A 17,020-nucleotide genomic window follows, 5' to 3' on the forward strand; every position below is an offset into this window, starting at 1 on the left:
AGACCCATGTGGCCCATTCTCTCTGAAAAACAACACGCCACTTCTGAGACTCGAGTGGCATCTGCTGCCAGGATTAGGTCAGCAATAGGCCAACCTGCCAGCAAATGATGCGACACAGCTGGTCAGGAACCTTTGACTCTTTGGCACTTGGTGAGGGGTCATCACCCATATCATGTGGGGTGTGATAGTTTAAGTGCGTTTTGGAAAATCATATGGGGTTTATGGTACCCTTGTTAATAAAAGCTCGTAAAAATTAAACATGCTATGGCATCGGCACCCCTTTGCAGCTACAATTGCTTTCATTTTTCTGGGAAGATGATGTATAAAATCTGAGGTGCCTACTCAACTACTCGAGAACATTTGCAAGGTTAGCGGTCACGATGTTGGGTGAGAGGCCCCGGCTTTCGATATCCAATGTACTCATCCAGTGCATTTTGAGATTGTTCACCAAACAGTTCCCTCAAAGAGTCATCTTTACTAAATAATATACTTGCATGAGGAACTGACGCAACCACACACAAAAAGTAAGAGAGAGAGCGAGAGAGAGAGAGAGAGAGAGACCCATTCTAGATATAACACCCTGCTTCTGACTTCCATGATGCCTCTTTGCTTGCCAAAGCAAACAACCTTATAATCACACTCTTGCAGCACAAATCCAACACCCATGAAGGTTTGACCCAATGCTCTGTTGAATGGGGCATTACAGTTAGTCAGAGGCCATAAGGGCCCCCTCCACCAAGGCCCAGAGCAGGGAATTTAACGGTAGCCAAAAACAACAGTCAAGCAGATGACTGTTTGATTACTGTAGGAGACCACACGGTACATGCTTTTTACATTTTTTTTTTAAAGCCTTCCCTGAAATGGCCAAAATGGAGGCCCCTGTGTCTGAGCAAATTACCACCTAACATACTTAAACACAAAGATGATGAATTATGCATTTGCCAAGTGAAATCCTGGACTAAACATAAGCTCTTTCTCTGCGGAGCATGTGGTCTGACAACTTTCTCCGTCAGTTGACTTCAGGCCTTTTAGCGGGCTCGCTGAAAGTAAACCTTCCCTCAGACGCCTCCCCGCCCCGAGCAGAAAGTTGTAGTCCAAGCCTGCGGTATTGCTTCCAGACTGAGTGGCTCTGATAAGCCACTGAGAGAAACATGAATGTTAATATGTTACAACTGGAAAGGTATGGAGCTAGGGAATACTAAACAAACAGTCGACAACAACCATCCACCTGGAGAGACTTGAAAAGTATGTGCTGGACAGGTTGGTGGTACGTCTGTTTCATTTTGGATCTGATTGCACTCCGTTCCTCCCCACCCGTATCCTCTTTGTCAATTGCTTCTCATGTATGGGTGTATCATGAAATCTCAAGAAATGTATACTCTGTTCGAGGTAATGCTTTTTTCATCTTAAACTTTGGGAATAGCTTCCCAACACGTTCACATCATCATAAGAATGTCTTGGCTGACGCCTGGCCCCTTGCCAACGATTGAAAATGATCCAAGCGCTGTGTCTGGTGACAATCGCCTACCATCTGTCTATATAAATGGGTGTTACAGCTTCATCTCCAAACAACATTGGCTTACATCTTAACGGAGATGATCTTAAAATGTGCGCACAACTCACGACAACAATGCGTGGAGCAAGAAAAAAAAAGCCTGGAGTTGGAGAAGCAAGAAAAAACACTCAGCGATCACAGTCGGCACTTTACATTTCAGGCCCAACAGCAGTGATAAGACACTGGCCATGTATTCTTTCAAGTAAACAATGAAAACGCTTTCCCCGCTGCAGTTGGCTGAGCCACAACTAAAGGAGGATTAAGATGAGACAGGTGATGTGGAGAGAGATATCCTTTCTCAATTCTCCGATTTATCCACCACAAGAAGCAGTGTTCAGTTCATTTTAGCAGATGGGCACTTCCTTGTTTACAGGAAGTCTTTTCTTTCCTCAGTCACAATGGTGTGGCACTAACACCAACGTCTGTGGATGAATGGATTTAAGCAGCATGGAAATGTTACTGCAAATACAAAGATGGGCATGATGTAAAAACAATGGCGCAGAAGATGCCCTCTATTATGTTTTAGAACCCAGACGAATTCACATGATGAATTCTTAGTTTTGCCACTGATAGTGTGTCCCAACACAGTATTTAAATCAAAGTTCAAACATGTAGCAAAAAAAACAAAACAAAAAACATGTTCACATTGAAAAAAATATATTTCAAATAATAACTTTCAAATTTGGCATTTTTGCAAATCTTCATGCATGAACTGCCAACGTTCTGTGCATTTATGTTATGAAAATATTTGAAGTCGCTACATCTGCATTTTTTTTTTTGTATTTATAACGAATTCAGAGGAAGTTGTTTATGTTTAATGTTGGACTTAAATTGTGTACTGCAGATTTACTGGTCTGCCTTTTGTCAGAACAAAATGAATAGTCTTTCTTTAAATTGATCTGTCGTTGGTATAATAGACATTTTTATGAATCAAAAGTATTTGTGATATTGGTCTGAAAAAAAAGTGGTACCTCTTTTTCCCTAACAAATGTCTTATTTTGATTACACACAAAGATAATCTGGAGGACAAGAGAAAGTGGAAATAGAGGCTGAAATTTGAAACAAGTCAAACATAGTCTGTAAACGATTACACAATTTCAAAACTCTTATTGATTAATTTGATTTGTAGCAATGCGGCTCAATGAGCTCCCTCACACAGGTCACAAGCTTTACAAGTTAACCTAAAAGACGTTCATGGCCTAATTGTGATTGTGTAAATGCGCCTTCCCCAAAGCTAAATGTGAATCCATTTTCAATCGAGAAACGCAGCGCCGCCTAAAGAAGCCGAATCATTTCTCGTTTTGTCACCCCCCTCTCTCAGTCACAATGGCTGATCGCAGTCCACCGGCTTGCTGCGATGGATGACGGGGACTGATAGGACTAAGTGACAGGTGTCAAGTATCCTGACATGTAACACCTAACAGACACTGAAATAGACTGACCTGACTGAAGTCATGGCTCAATCCATTATTAGAACACTGAGCGGGGTTTAAGTTAATAATTCATGCACATTAGGTCCGTGCACAAGGTAGACCCTTGAGAATGGGCCAACACATTGCACACAGGGAAAGCTTGACAACAAGAACTTCCGAAGCCAATATAAAAGTGCTTTGTTTGAAAAAAATTCCGGTTTGTTTTTGAAAAGAGCGTCCTCTTATGTGGAGATGAGACACAGATTACTGGTTTTGGGTCCTTTGACCTTCTGCCACTGAATTTATCGCAATTTGAGACAAATACATACGGGCGTCTTTCTTTAAATAATCATTCTTTTTTGGTCATTAAGAATTCAATGTGAATATATTTTTTAATGTTTTATCTGTGCCATGAATCCATCTATTAATTTTGATATCCTTGAAAGGGATGGGTGCACAATGTTCATAATGCTATCAATAAGGCCAGCATTAATATCAGTTCCATATTAGCCTTCCTAAATGATTATGTTTTGGAGCAACAATTAATACAGCAGAACGTGTATTATGCATGACGTAATTTTTCAAATTGTTTTTTGTGGTCCGGTAAAGAGAGTTAGCCTCGCTACCTCTTTCAGGGAGGCAGGATTTCAAAATGAACACAAGTTAGCGCATCTCTTCTGAGAAGACGGTTGTGCAAGTGTGCAAACCCTCTTGTAACCAGGGATGTGCTTGAATTGAGAATTGTTCTTTTGGCGACGAGCAGTGTTGTGTTTGTGCCACACAAACAAAATAATTTTGGTATTATGGCCAAAATGTTCAACCCTGTTTTAATCGGACCATGACACATTTTCCCAAATGCAATGAGGGAGATTTAAAGTGCGTTTTGGCAAAATGCAGCCATTCAAGTGTTGAGTCCACTTGAGGAGGTCGGTTAGACATTATTGTTAATGTGTCAAATAAAACCTTTTCAAGGAGGATCTGCAGTAAAACCGGCAGCCCTTTACTGCGATACAATTTTTCTGAAGGACAGTTCTAGACCTTTAAGCTGTTGTGGCTTGACCTAAAGTCCAGTGGCTTTCCAAAGCCACTCTGGTATGTGGTGCACTTCTCCATTTTGTAACCGGGCTACGCATGTGTTGTTTTGATTTGAATGCATCCATCCATCCATCCATCCATTTTCCGAACCGCTTGATCCTCACTAGGGTCGCGGGGGGTGCTGGAGCCTATCCCAGCTGTCTTCGGGCAGTAGGCGGGGGACACCCTGAATCGGTTGCTAGCCAATCGCAGAGCACACAGAGACAAACAACCATCCACGCTCACAATCACACCTAGGGACAATTTTAGAGAGTTCAATCCGCCTGCCACGCATGATTTTGGAATGTGGGAGGAAACCGGAGTACCCGGAGAAAACCCACGCAGGCCCAGGGAGAACATGCAAACTCCACACAGTGAGGCCGGAGCTGGAATTGAACCCGGTACCTCTGCACTGTGAAGTCGATGTGCTAACCACTGGACTACCGGGCCGCCCGATTTGAATGCAATACAATATATCTTTATTTGTATAGCGCTTTCACAGACAAATGAGAAAGCACTCGCTGGTGATAGCATGAGCGAGGCAATCAAAAAAAAGATCAAAAGAGATTATTATCAAATTAATCTTTTCACAATGTGATATCCCACTTAATGATTTTGAACAGAAAAAGACAAGTTTACTTGAATCGGTATGCAAAAATGAGCTCATGAATTTGAAAAGAAACAGAGATAATAAGAACTACTTGAATCAGATTTTATCCACATATTTTATGGAAGAAGGCTTCTTCAATTAGGAGCTGCAATCCTCTACCCCGTTTCCTCCAACTCTGGTAAAGTTAATGAGCAATAAATATCATGTTTTTTTTAAGTGTTTTAATTCTTTATTGTGTGTATGTGTATTTCCAGTTGTTCCGACATTGTATCATATTTCTTTTTTTTCCTTTTTTTTTAACCACAAACTGGTAAAAAAAACAACCCAAAACTTTCTTTTGGGGCTGCAATGGACTAATTGCATTTCTATTTATTTCAATTGAAAATATGACCTAGATTTATGATCATTTCAAGGTACAAATGAGCTCACGGAACCAATTAAATCCATAACGACAGGTTCCACTGTGTAGAGGAAGGGTCTCAAACTTTGTTTTCCATCTCTACCGATTGCAACGCACCTAATTCTAATGATCATCTCATCAGTAAGCTCTGCAGGAGCCTGACAACGATCCTGATCATTGAGACCCCTGCTATAGAGTGCCTTCTTTGGAGCGGAAATTAGTGATGGCCTCTTCCTGATAATTTCTTGCCAGTTCTCAGTCAGCAGCAGAGTGGGTCTGTGTTAAACCACTTTGCTGGTTTTGCTTTTTGCCAACATGTCTGCCCTGAAGTAATCTTCCCCATCATTCACTTTCCATCGACCTCCGCTCTATTCTAACTGTATGCTGGCAAAATAAAAACTGACTAGTTGGTCAAAAGATCAGCCTCCATTCAGTCTTTAATAGATGAGAGGCTGCAAAAGGTGAACCATGACCGCCGAGGTTAGTGATACATTACACGGGGAGAGCTGCCCCAACGAATACAAACCTGCTCTCTCATCTACTTCAATATGCCTGAGTTGCCCTCAATCCCTTTGCACCTGACCTTGCTGCTCCCTTTCGACTATCCACTACCCCTTCTCTGCCATTCACAATCCAGACGGTGAAAATTGCATTTCATTTTACACACACACACACACACACACACACACACACGCACACGCACACGCACGCACTGCCATGTTGGAAGCTTTCTGGATGTTTTTGGTTTGTTTGGTCAGTTTAGCAAAAGGGCATCTGTCGTCACTGACAAAACGTGAGATCTAAAATGAGTCCTCGTACACAGCAGTTACCCAGTTTTCAACTGTCACGTGGCCTCTGGAAGATGTCAGGAGAGAGTCAGATTGTGCATGATGGCATTTGTGTGCATTTCCCTCGCCTCTCTCGCCTTTGTTCCATTCTTCTAATCCAGTATGTGTGGGCCGGTAAGTTTAATGGAAACAATTTATTAAGTCCGGCTTAAAATGCCATCTGCAGTTAAGCCTCCCAAAGCCGCTAAGCTCCTGGTTTCACTCCGGAGCTTGCTGTGTTCACGCTTACTGTAATGCTCTGTTTAAAATGAGCACGACGGGTCAAAATTAATCAGGATTACAAGGGCACAAATCCACTTCAGAGATAAGTTTTCTACCAATCTTTCTTCCCCGCTATCCCAAGATGCCCTCGCCTTTACTGTTGTTGTGACCGTGCGGTATAACCTATGTAACATGTACAATCACACTTACGTGCTAGCAATAACATCATTGCTGATGTTATCCTTTAATGTGAATCAGTTTGCTGCTCATGAATAAATGCTTTAACTCTGCTCCTCTTTTAATTTCAAGCGCCAAAGCACATACAAATTCAACACAGACACAAAAAATGTCTTGCACATTTTTGGCCACTGTAAGGTAGGTGATAACTTCCCATGAGTTCCAGAAGCGCAGCCTTGTGAAATGTTTGGCCTTAAAGTGAAGTGCATATGTGTCTGCTGCAGGGGAGCCCTCATCTTGCTCTCAAGCACATTTAGCTTCTCATTCACCTTGAAGCTGTTGAAAACAGTCAACTCTAACAGGCGATGCAATAAGTATAGCCCTATATGTTCTTTTACTTAAATATACCATCTTCCTGAAATGGAAATAGCAGAAATGATAAAGAGTACCGGTAAATACTGTTGGACAGACAGAAGGCGACGATGTCTGGGTTTTCCCCCAAAACCAGGATCTGTGAACATCATTACAGTGTTTTACAGCCACTGATGACAATGTTGGTCTTGCGCTCTTCTATTCAACTTGAACTGTCTCATTACCCAAGCAGACTGTTTACTTGTGAACATTTCGTGTTTGCACATACCGCTGGGAACCCAAATAAAGTTCACAAAGGAGTACAACTGTGAGAAGCAAGCAAAGCAGGGTAAATCATTACCTTGGAAACTGTTAGATAAACATCATAGCATTAAAAATGCATGTACTCTATGCCGTGTTTGTGTGTATCTGCCCGAGAGTCTACCAACCAGGAGAAAACATGAGTTTCAGTGGACCCACAGGACTGTGTTTAAAGCCAGTAAGGGGACACATACACGGCATTTTGAACAAGAGGAAAATAGCATGCGGGTTGCTCTGTGTAACATGCACATGAAAAACAATTCCAAGGCCAAAAACAAATATGGCCATTTACAGCTAGGAACAATAACATTAGAAGCAGATACTGTCTCGATAGGTTATGAAAATGTGTTCCCTAGTCATCAAATGTACTGATCAAAAAGCCAGTTACTTTCCAACCTCATCCTTTCGGACCACTGTTTCTAATTATTTGCTCCACATCCAAACATGATGATGTGAAAGACAATCGCAAGCGACTGATTGGATAGCATAGACATAATGTTAGTGTTCTAATCCAACCTTTAGTGCACATTCACGAGAACCAAGGATTTCTTCTTTTTCAGGCTGACAATGGCAGAGTGTGTGTGAAAGACAATGGTTTTGTGTTTGCATGTGTGCGTGCAATTCTCAGCAGAAAATATACACTCAAGTGCAACCATGTTACATGTGGCCACGCGGCAGAAGTCTGTTCCTATCTCGCCTTCCTCGACCTCCCCTCATCTCCAACTTGACAATTTAACAACCCCTCATTCAAAACCTGATGCTTGTGAATGATTTTTGTATGTCTCACGCTGCAACAGCACAACACATATTGGCAAATACACGCCGACCAAGCGTCTGACAAAGAGCTCTCTCTTTTCCTTTGGCATCCATTATGGCTCAGGCCTGCTGTCGGAGAGCTTGTATTGCCTGAGGGGAAGCTCCCATTTGAGGGAGCATGTGGCAGAGAGGCTCTAAATCCCCTCTAATGAACCAATATGTAAGAGGGCTAAGCCTCTGGCAGTGTCAGCAAGGAAACACCACTTTTCACCCTGGCAAAAGACGCACACATTTGCATGTGCTCAGCTCTGTTTATGTCTGCTCGGATTGAAATCTGAATGTTAGCTGCGTGATTCCGTAGGGGAGTAGGATTTACATGATTTAGAATGTGACGTAAACCCTGTAGGGAGAACAGACAATGAAGTGCCCTCTTACCTTTGGGTGTGGTAGGAGAAAGGAGCTTCTGTGATCCTACGTCAGACACCTGCAAGACAAAGAGGCAGTGCTTTAGCAGATTAGTTTATTCAGCTGAATCAGTGGCAAACTTCAGTCAACCCTCTCTTAGATAATTATGTTATTCATCAAAACCCTAATCTTGAGGTTTATTCAGTCACAAATATGGTTGAAGTGCTCTGAATTTACCAAAGAACACTCCCTGTGTACCTGATGATCCCTGACTTGCTTTTAGTGAAGTAACATTAGGTGGCACTGTTGAGCCACCTGAAAAATAAGTAACACCATCGACAGAAAGGCGGCTGTTCTGCATCATCTTCGTGTAAATGCAGGAAGATGCTCAAAAATCTTTCTTTCTGCAAACGCGCTCGTCGTCTATGCAGGAGAACACCATTCAATTCAAGGATCATGCAATCCAATAGCAAACGCAAAATCCCAGACTTCATCTGATCAGGCAACCTGTTAACATAACTTTAGCGAGTCAAATGCACGTGGTGTCAAAAATACTGAAATCATCTGACTCTGACTGAATAGTGAAAGCAATTTTGCTTTCATGACGACAATGGACAGCATCGTTTCATAAAAGGTCCCGTGCCTCGAAAGCCGATCCGCCGCGCCATTTCAACCCAATAGTAGTCAAACAATTAATTCGGCTTAAGTGTTCAGCATATTTGTTGGCTTTGTTTTAAATCCACGTTTCCACACTTTTAACTCCTCTCATGAGGGCTGCAGAAATGTAAAAGGCTGCATATGTAAAAGGGAGCATATGGTCCACTCATCGGTTGCAAGTGTCCTCAACTGCTGTGCTTGTATTTTGCAGAGTACAAAGGGAACATATGTAATAAATGAACAGTGAATCAGAGTACGAGAGGGACAGACACAGAGAGGGGAAGCAAATAATTTTGTAAACACAGATGGCTGTCCTTGGCATCCCTGTTAGCTTTTCACAAGTGTTTTGAGGGCGTCCTCTTCTCTCCAACAATTCCCGATTTCTCCTACACGGCCACTTGTGTTGCACTTCTCCACAATGTTTGTCTCTGTATGTGTTTTGTCTCAGCGCTAACCACAAAAGTACCCAAAATAAAGCTGTGTGAAAGCAACACTTTGTTTTGCTCCATCTGATGGGAAACGTTGACAGAGGGCGACCGCACAGTTTCTTGTTAAAATTCCTGCCATAATTAGTCAAAAAGCCAAATTTAATGCAAATGTGAAAAGGGAAAACGAAACAAAAGCATGTTTTTTTTTTCAGTGTCATGCTAACATGGCAACAATGACAATTTAAATGTTCATGGTTTGAGGAGAATCTCCAAAAATTGAGAGTAAATCCCGTTTCTCGCTGCAGTCCAAGACCACTGAGCAGAAAACAATGTTACACGTTGCCCACTTTCATTCTTCCGCAACCAGGGTGCCAGGTTACAACATAAGCTCTTTGTTAGCTTTGGACGACATTAAACACTCCAGTGCTGAGCATCAGCACTAAAGTGGCACAACTTCAGCTCTGAATCACGGCCCCAGAGGGTCCTGGCAGGAAAGACATGGGCTCCGATTGGAATGAAGCTTGTCAAACGGACAAATAAGCTGGCTAAGAGACAGGCTAAGTGTGGCGTGTGGTTAGGAAAAAACAGACAGGGAAAGGAATGCCATAATTGACAAGAGCAGTTGAAACAAGTGTTTTGACTGCAGCGGCTATCTTGGGAACACAGCAGACATGACAAATAACTGTGAGAAGTTAACCTTACTGTGCGTTGAACTTGCAGTTACTTGTTTTGAATTCAAAATGGATTCTAAACATCATCATCAGCCACCACTTTGGCTTTACGACTTTGCTTTGAACCTGCCAGGACGGCATGAGTCAGTTGTATGTTTCACAATTACAAGGTCAGCTCTATAAGTGTTTTTAAAAAGGCATGTCAAAACACAGTCTCATTTTGCCTGCTGCTCTTTTTGGAAAACGTTCTTGTATGTCAAGTTGACTTTTTCAACAACCCGATAATTAGAGCGGCTTGCGGTTGTGGTGAACGGGGTTAATGTAGAACAAATTCTTCTCACTGTCTTTGTTGCCATGAAAAACACAGGGGCTTGGGGAAAATGGAAGATTGAGATGCTGGATTCACACACAAAAAAAAAAAAAACAAGAAAAAGAGAGAGAGAGACAAAAATAGCCCAGGTTTTTTTCTGAGGAAACTTTGTAATTTAACCATTTCAAAACACTAATGGGGAATATTTAAGCCACATTGCCTGGGAGCCAAAAGTCTTTGGAGTTGGCTGCGGGAAGCCTGACCTTTTTGTGGGCCGTCTGCTATTTAAGCCTGGGGCTTCAGGGGTCTGGCCTCCTCTCCAGAGGGCCGTCAGCAGGCTTCAGCTTTCCTTCCCCATTCTATTCATTAGCCGTGCTTTATGATTCAGCTTCCTCTGAGCCACACAAGAGCTCCCTGAGGAAAGAGACTGCTGGAGAGGGGGGAAAAAGGGATGAAGCCCAGGGAAGGGAGCAAAAAAGCAAGAAGGAGGTCATAGGGCCCAGCCGGGGCCCAGCTCTCAGCAGCTGTGCTGTTTCCTCAGCAGGCGTGAAAGGAAAAAGGGGGGGGGGGCAGCAGCAAGAGAACTGGGCCAGAAAACCCACCATCAGAGTGCTAACGCGTCAAAGTGCCACATGCTAAACTACAATTCCAAGATTTAGGGATTGCCATATTCGACTGCTGCTTGGTTCTAAAAATCCCCCAACTTCCCAGAGTACACCTGACTTATTGATGGCATAAATGTCGTGATAATAGCAGAGATGCAGAGGTTAAATTTTACTAGCTGAGAGCGTATCTGCTGACAAGCAGCAAGTGGGGGAAAAAAAGACTCGCTAACTTGTACTGAATCACGTTGGAGGGTAATCAATTTAGACAATCTGACACATGCCTAATTGCTTTTGGAAGTATTAAACCGTTCCTATGTAGAATTATTGCACAGAGAGCCGAGTGAGCGAGGCGATGCAGACATTGAGGGAGAGCGGTATAACCACTTGAATGACCTTCACGGCATGAATTTATGAAAAGCATCGATCAGTTAAGCTTGTGATTTCTGCAAGACACGAAGGTCAGCAATTGCCCAGATTCAATTAACCCCATTTCCGTAAAGACTGCTGATACTTATTTCTCTATACCCACCCCCCACCCATCTAGCTTGATATTGGATGATAGTGCGGATTTCCATCTAACTTGCATGCATTGCATATATCGGAGCTGAGAAAGTCATTGCCAAAAAAGAAGAAATCCGGAAGCCAGGACTAAATAAATCCATGTCTCTTTTGCCCTCCCTCTTTCAGGACAACATTTTAACAAACAGACTGGCAGGGTTATAGCCACAGCTGGCATGCAAAAACCAAGAAACGTGTTTGAAGGTTTTGCCGTTTGCGAATGCCAACAGAAGGGGTTTCTAAGTCCGGTCCTCGGGAGCCCCTATCCAGCTTGTTTTCGGTCTCCCTGCTCCAACACAGCTGATTTAGATGATCAGCTCATCAGCAAGCTCTGAGCAAGCCTGTTAAGGATCCCTCATTTGAATCATACGTGTTGGAGTGAGGCGAAACATCTAAAATGGTCTGGATAGGAGCTCCCGTGGACTGGACTCAGAGATCCCAGGCCGACAGTGACTATATTTACATTTACTCATTTGACAGATGCTTTTGTACTTGACGTCGAGTAGTGTGGCAAGTGGCTAATTTTAACAGTTTGATCAAATAAGGTATGTATACTGATTAAACACTCACTGTCAAAAAACAACAACAAAAGGGTATACACTGGAGTCACCCAGTGTCAATCGCAGTCAACCAGTAGTCCACAGACTGGTCCAAAGCCGAATGGGTTGTTCAACTTTAGACCTTCCACTTAATTTAAAGGAAAAGACACAGGCGAATCAACTACACATTGCACTCGTGCACTTGCAAAGGCAAACACACACACACACATACACATACGCACGCATAAAATCTTGCAACTCAATCAATCACATGATTTCAAAATATGCTTTTTTAGAATGCCTGTTAAAAACTGTACAGTGTCAAGGATGGGAAACAAAAGCCTGTTGTTTTTGAGACCCGCTTCACAATAATTGAATTCCTAGTAACCGTTTATTTGCTTGCTCGAATTCTGCCGATTAACTCTTCTTTCCGTCGCAAATCAGTAATGACGTCTGTGTGGCATAACAATACAGTGATCCCTCGCTATTTCGCGGTTCGTTTATCGTGGCTTCAGTGCATCGCGTTTTTTTTCAAACATATTTATAAAAAAAAAAAAAATCCATATACATGGAGTACAGTACTGTATATGTTGCTCTATGTGACTCGCTTTTGTTTTGCAGCTTCTCGCGGACCGTTTGCGGACTTAAAGAAAATATATATCCATCCATTTTCCGAACCGCTTGATCCTCACTAGGGTCGCGGGGGGTGCTGGAGCCTATCCCAGCCGTCTTCGGGCAGTAGGCGGGGGACACCCTGAATCGGTTGCCAGCCAATCGCAGGGCACACAGAGACGAACAACCATCCACGCCCACACTCACACCTAGGGACAATTTAGAGCGTCCAATCAACCTGCCACGCATGTTTTTGGAATGTGGGAGGAAACCGGAGCACCCGGAGAAAACCCACGCAGGCCCGGGGAGAACATGCAAACTCCACACAGGGGGGCCGAAGCTGGAATCGAACCCGGTACCTCTGCACCGTGAAGCCGACGTGCTAACCACTGGACTACCGGGCCGCCCTCATATATATATGTATATATATAATATTTTACCTGTATATGTTTATTGGTCGCTACTTCGCGGATTTTCGTTTATCGCGGGTGGTTTTGGTCCCCATTAACTGCGATAAACGAGGGATTACTTACTGTACATTGCATATCGCAGTGCCTGGACTCACAGTACAGGGAGAACGTGCACACTCCACACCGGAAGGCCGGAGCCAGAATCAAACCATGCATCCGTAAGGCGGACATGCTCACGAGTCAACCATGTGCGGCACTCATTTCAAGGTGTTTGTTTGACATGTTTTTTGAGAGCAAAAACTGCCATTTGTTTCATACAATTTTGGGTTATATAATTTTATCATGTACAATGGCCTCCTTGGGAATTTAAGATTTTGTCCATACATGTATTGCACTGCACCGTTGTCGTGCAGTATGGATAATGGCATCAAAATGGGAACCTTCTCATAAATTCTCATTTATGAAAAGCCCCTGCACATATATACACTTAACGTAAACTTACCGTAATTAAATGTGTTACTCTGAATTGAGTGTGTTTTCATGTATATACAAGTATATTCAGCATATCTGTTCATCACAGTTCTAACCACTGATATCCTAAAAGCACACACTGTATCAGTAAAACTAGCAGATTTTCTGTGTTCTTGTAGGTAGTAGCTCAGTGCTTCAAGAAACACTTTTCACAGCACGCAACTCCAGTCACCCTTTAACCCCAGACATCCACTAATGCTTCTTTGGCAGAAACATCCCATCAGCCATGCAAAGTAAGCGTCCGCCTCCGCGGCAGCAACAGAAGAAACCAAATTACTGATCTCCCTTGCATTTGTCCTCTTCACTGTTCCAGAAATCTGAATGACCTCCAAAGTGGTTGTTTATTAGATACTGCAGAAGTTTTTTGCATTCTCGGGGAAGAGCAGCAAGAAAATCCAATTTCAACCCAACATTGGCGATTCTGTCACGGTTCCTTGTGTGTAAGAGCAGGTGTGGGTCAGCATGACGGCAACCCCCCCCAGTAGGTATGTTCAGATGCCCAACACGAAGAGCAAAAAAGATGAGAAATCTCCCACGCAACTTTCAACCAGTGGTTCGTCGGCTCAAGAGTAGCATCAATAAGATGATCATGAATTCCAAAGTGATCGTGGACAATAGACCGGTTTTCCACTGCACACACAAACCTTTTGACGCTTAGCTAAAGGTGGCATTTTTATAGCCACAAATTAAATAGTGTGTATAGAACAGCAGAGGGCCAGAGTGGACAAATAACCTTTGCTTTTGCCCTAGCAACAGACAGAATGAATGGTGTGAAAGAAGCTGGAAGTGAGGGGGCAGGGCTTGAGTTTTTTTTTTTAATACTAAACAGCGTCTTGCTTACCTCCCTCTCTTCCTGAGATGCGTGGCAGTTGCTAGCACTTATCAAGGATATCTGTCAGTTTTGTATACAAATTAGTGATCTATCGGGGGAACACAGAGGCCTGTTTCATCTCGCTGCGCCGGGGACAGCGAGGGTCACAAATCAGCATTGCAGAAGGCCCACAGCCAGCACTAACCAGATAAGAAATGAAGGAAATAAGACAAGGTCTATTTCACCGAAGAGGATCCCGACAAGGGGAAACTACCTGCAAGCGCGTCTGCATGCAGTCAAGTGTGCTACATAAAAAGAGGAGGGCACAGCATCTAAATTGAATGAGTGCTTCCTGTCACAGGCAAGGGGATTTATGACAACATTATTTCCAGACTTTGAAATTAATTTAAAAATGTTAAGGAAATATTTTGGGCAGGCGGCCCGGTGATCCAGTGGTTAGCGCATCGACCTCACAGTGTGGAGTTTGCATGTTCTCCCTGGGCCTGCGTGGGTTTTCTCCGGGTACTGCCACATTCCAAAAACATGCATGGCAGGCTGATTGAACATTCTAAATTGTCCCTAGGTGTGAGTGTGAGCGCGGATGGTTGTTCGTCTCTGTGTGCCCTGCGATTGGCTGGCAACCAATTCGGGGTGTCCCCTGCCTACTGCCCGAAGACAGCTGGGATAGGCTCCAGCACCCACCGCGAAACTTGTGAGGATAGGCGGATCGGAAAATGAAGGAATGACTGAATATTTTGGGCAGACAAATATGATTTTTATTTTATGGTGTCATGAAAAAAGTGAAATCAGAAGACACAAATATAATCATGAAAATCAGATCACTGCTCCATGGGGTACTGATACTGTCAGTCTTAATCCTACATTGACATCATTTATCCATCTCTTTTACAAGTTTTATGCAGGCCATTCTTGTTCATGTTTACCATACCTGTACATGGCAAACAAAAACAGGACAAGCAGGACAACAATTTGCAACATCTTATTCGCATAATGAAGAGTCCTTTATATTTATCTACTGTAGGCCAGCATACTCCCACTGTCCTGTAAAGTGAACCTGATCATCTTAATACCAGCAGAGTCAAAACAGCTACAAAAGCGATCTCATTTAGTGACATAATGCAATGAGGCACAGACAAAATTGTGGCAAAAAAGATGACAGACAAATAATCTTCAGCACCCCAACCTATTAAAATCAATTAATCCAACACCAGATCTAGCGCAGCAGCTTGAAAGCATTTGTTGATCTTCAATTCAGGTATACAATTGCTTAAATTTGTATTCAAAGGCAGACTATGAATATTGGGACAATAGCTGTAGATCTGTATTTAATTTACCCCACATTTTTTTCTTCTTTTTAAAAATAAAACAAAACATTTATGATGACGAAATCTCTGTGCAAACGAAGGTGTTAAATAATCTGAGTCCGCCATGGAAATGAGCACAGTCTTTTAAGCGTAAAAGCCAAGTAGTGAATGAAAGTCCTTTCCGCAAAAGGAAAAATTGACATGACCGCAACTGAAGGTCACCAGACACCACACCTTACATATTTTTATAGGGCTTGCACTGTTTCGCATACCAAAGTTTGCTGTGGAATGTGCGTGTCCTTCCTTTTTAGAATCACACGTAATAATAAACCACAAATAATCACCCAGTGAAATCAAGAAGCCACCTGACATGATTGTATGGCTCTGATTTAAAAAAAAATAAAAATAGGGAGGGGGGGGGGCAGGGATAGCTTGCCAGTCCAGCTTCGCAGCAGCTGAGATAGCAGATAGTCCTGACTGGCTGGTAAACAGCAACATGACCAAAACCATTGCGCTCGGATTGCATAGGTCACACTGTCTCAATACCCACATCATATCTACTTTTTAAATTTTGACTCCCCGCTGTCGGTGTGGATGACAGACAGTACACAAGTCTTTTTGGATGGTTATTGTCTGAGAAGCAGGAGAACAAGACGGGGCAAATTATTTCAAAACCGTCTTTTTTCGGTGCACTCACAGTGGAGCAGAGCTGTTGCTCCAGAGAGCATTGTGGAGGAGATAATATTGCTAGTTGGAGCCATAGCCACAGTCGAGCTGCCTTTTAACAGTGAGATACACATCATACTGACTCGCCCACTGTGACATAATCACCCTGCGGAGAGCCGCAGGCAAGCTTGGTAGGCAAGCCACCTCTCACTGCAGCTTGTTAAGAGAAAGGTGTCCTTAAGCAGTGCTCAATAGAAACTCTCAACTCTTTTTCTCCCACTCCATGTGAACAATGTGTAGGTGAGTCAGAGACCACCTTGGGCGATGTAAGTTACATTTTCCTTTTCCTCCACTCTTTTCTTAAGATCACTCTGTGCTTTTGACTTGGATGAATTTGCCATGAGGGCAAAGAAAACAAACTCAGCGGGATGTTAAATAATGTAGAGATAAAAATGCGGTGACCCTTTCCCTTACCCCAATCCGCACACAGCCAAATTGCCTACAGTACAAGACTGCAGAAAAAGAAAAGCCAAAGCTGGAATTGCAAGGGAATTGTGTCATGTCCTGTAAATAGTATTTTCTCGGCTGGGCATGGACAACTTTAATGAAAGGATAATAATTAGGAGGAAGCAGATCCTCCCTGTACCATGCCAGCAATTTGAGCAATATGATTCACCTCCTCTATAATGCAAATACTGTAAAATAATTATACAAGCACAACATTGAGTCAATGTCCTAGACACTCCTTATCGCAACACTGTGGGCGCACACACACACGCCCACACAT

The 17,020-nt window shown here is 43.0% G+C and overlaps 1 protein-coding gene across 7 annotated transcripts in view; it reads right to left on the minus strand.

The window, feature by feature from the left end:
• The window catches only part of fbrsl1 (fibrosin-like 1), a 293,286-nt gene that overhangs the window by 26,945 nt on the left and 249,321 nt on the right, over positions 1-17,020 (minus strand). For all 7 annotated transcript variants that reach the window (XM_086112254.1, XM_086112255.1, XM_086112250.1 and 4 more), the window contains one exon: positions 8,141-8,189. In XM_086112254.1, coding sequence (XP_085968380.1) covers positions 8,141-8,189 — 49 coding nt within the window. The remainder of the gene's footprint in view (positions 1-8,140; positions 8,190-17,020) is intronic.

Source organism: Hippocampus guttulatus, chromosome 5 (assembly GCF_054856545.1).
Source record: "Hippocampus guttulatus isolate MCC_2025c chromosome 5, RoL_Hgut_1.0, whole genome shotgun sequence".
NCBI classification, from domain to species: Eukaryota; Metazoa; Chordata; class Actinopteri; order Syngnathiformes; family Syngnathidae; genus Hippocampus; species Hippocampus guttulatus.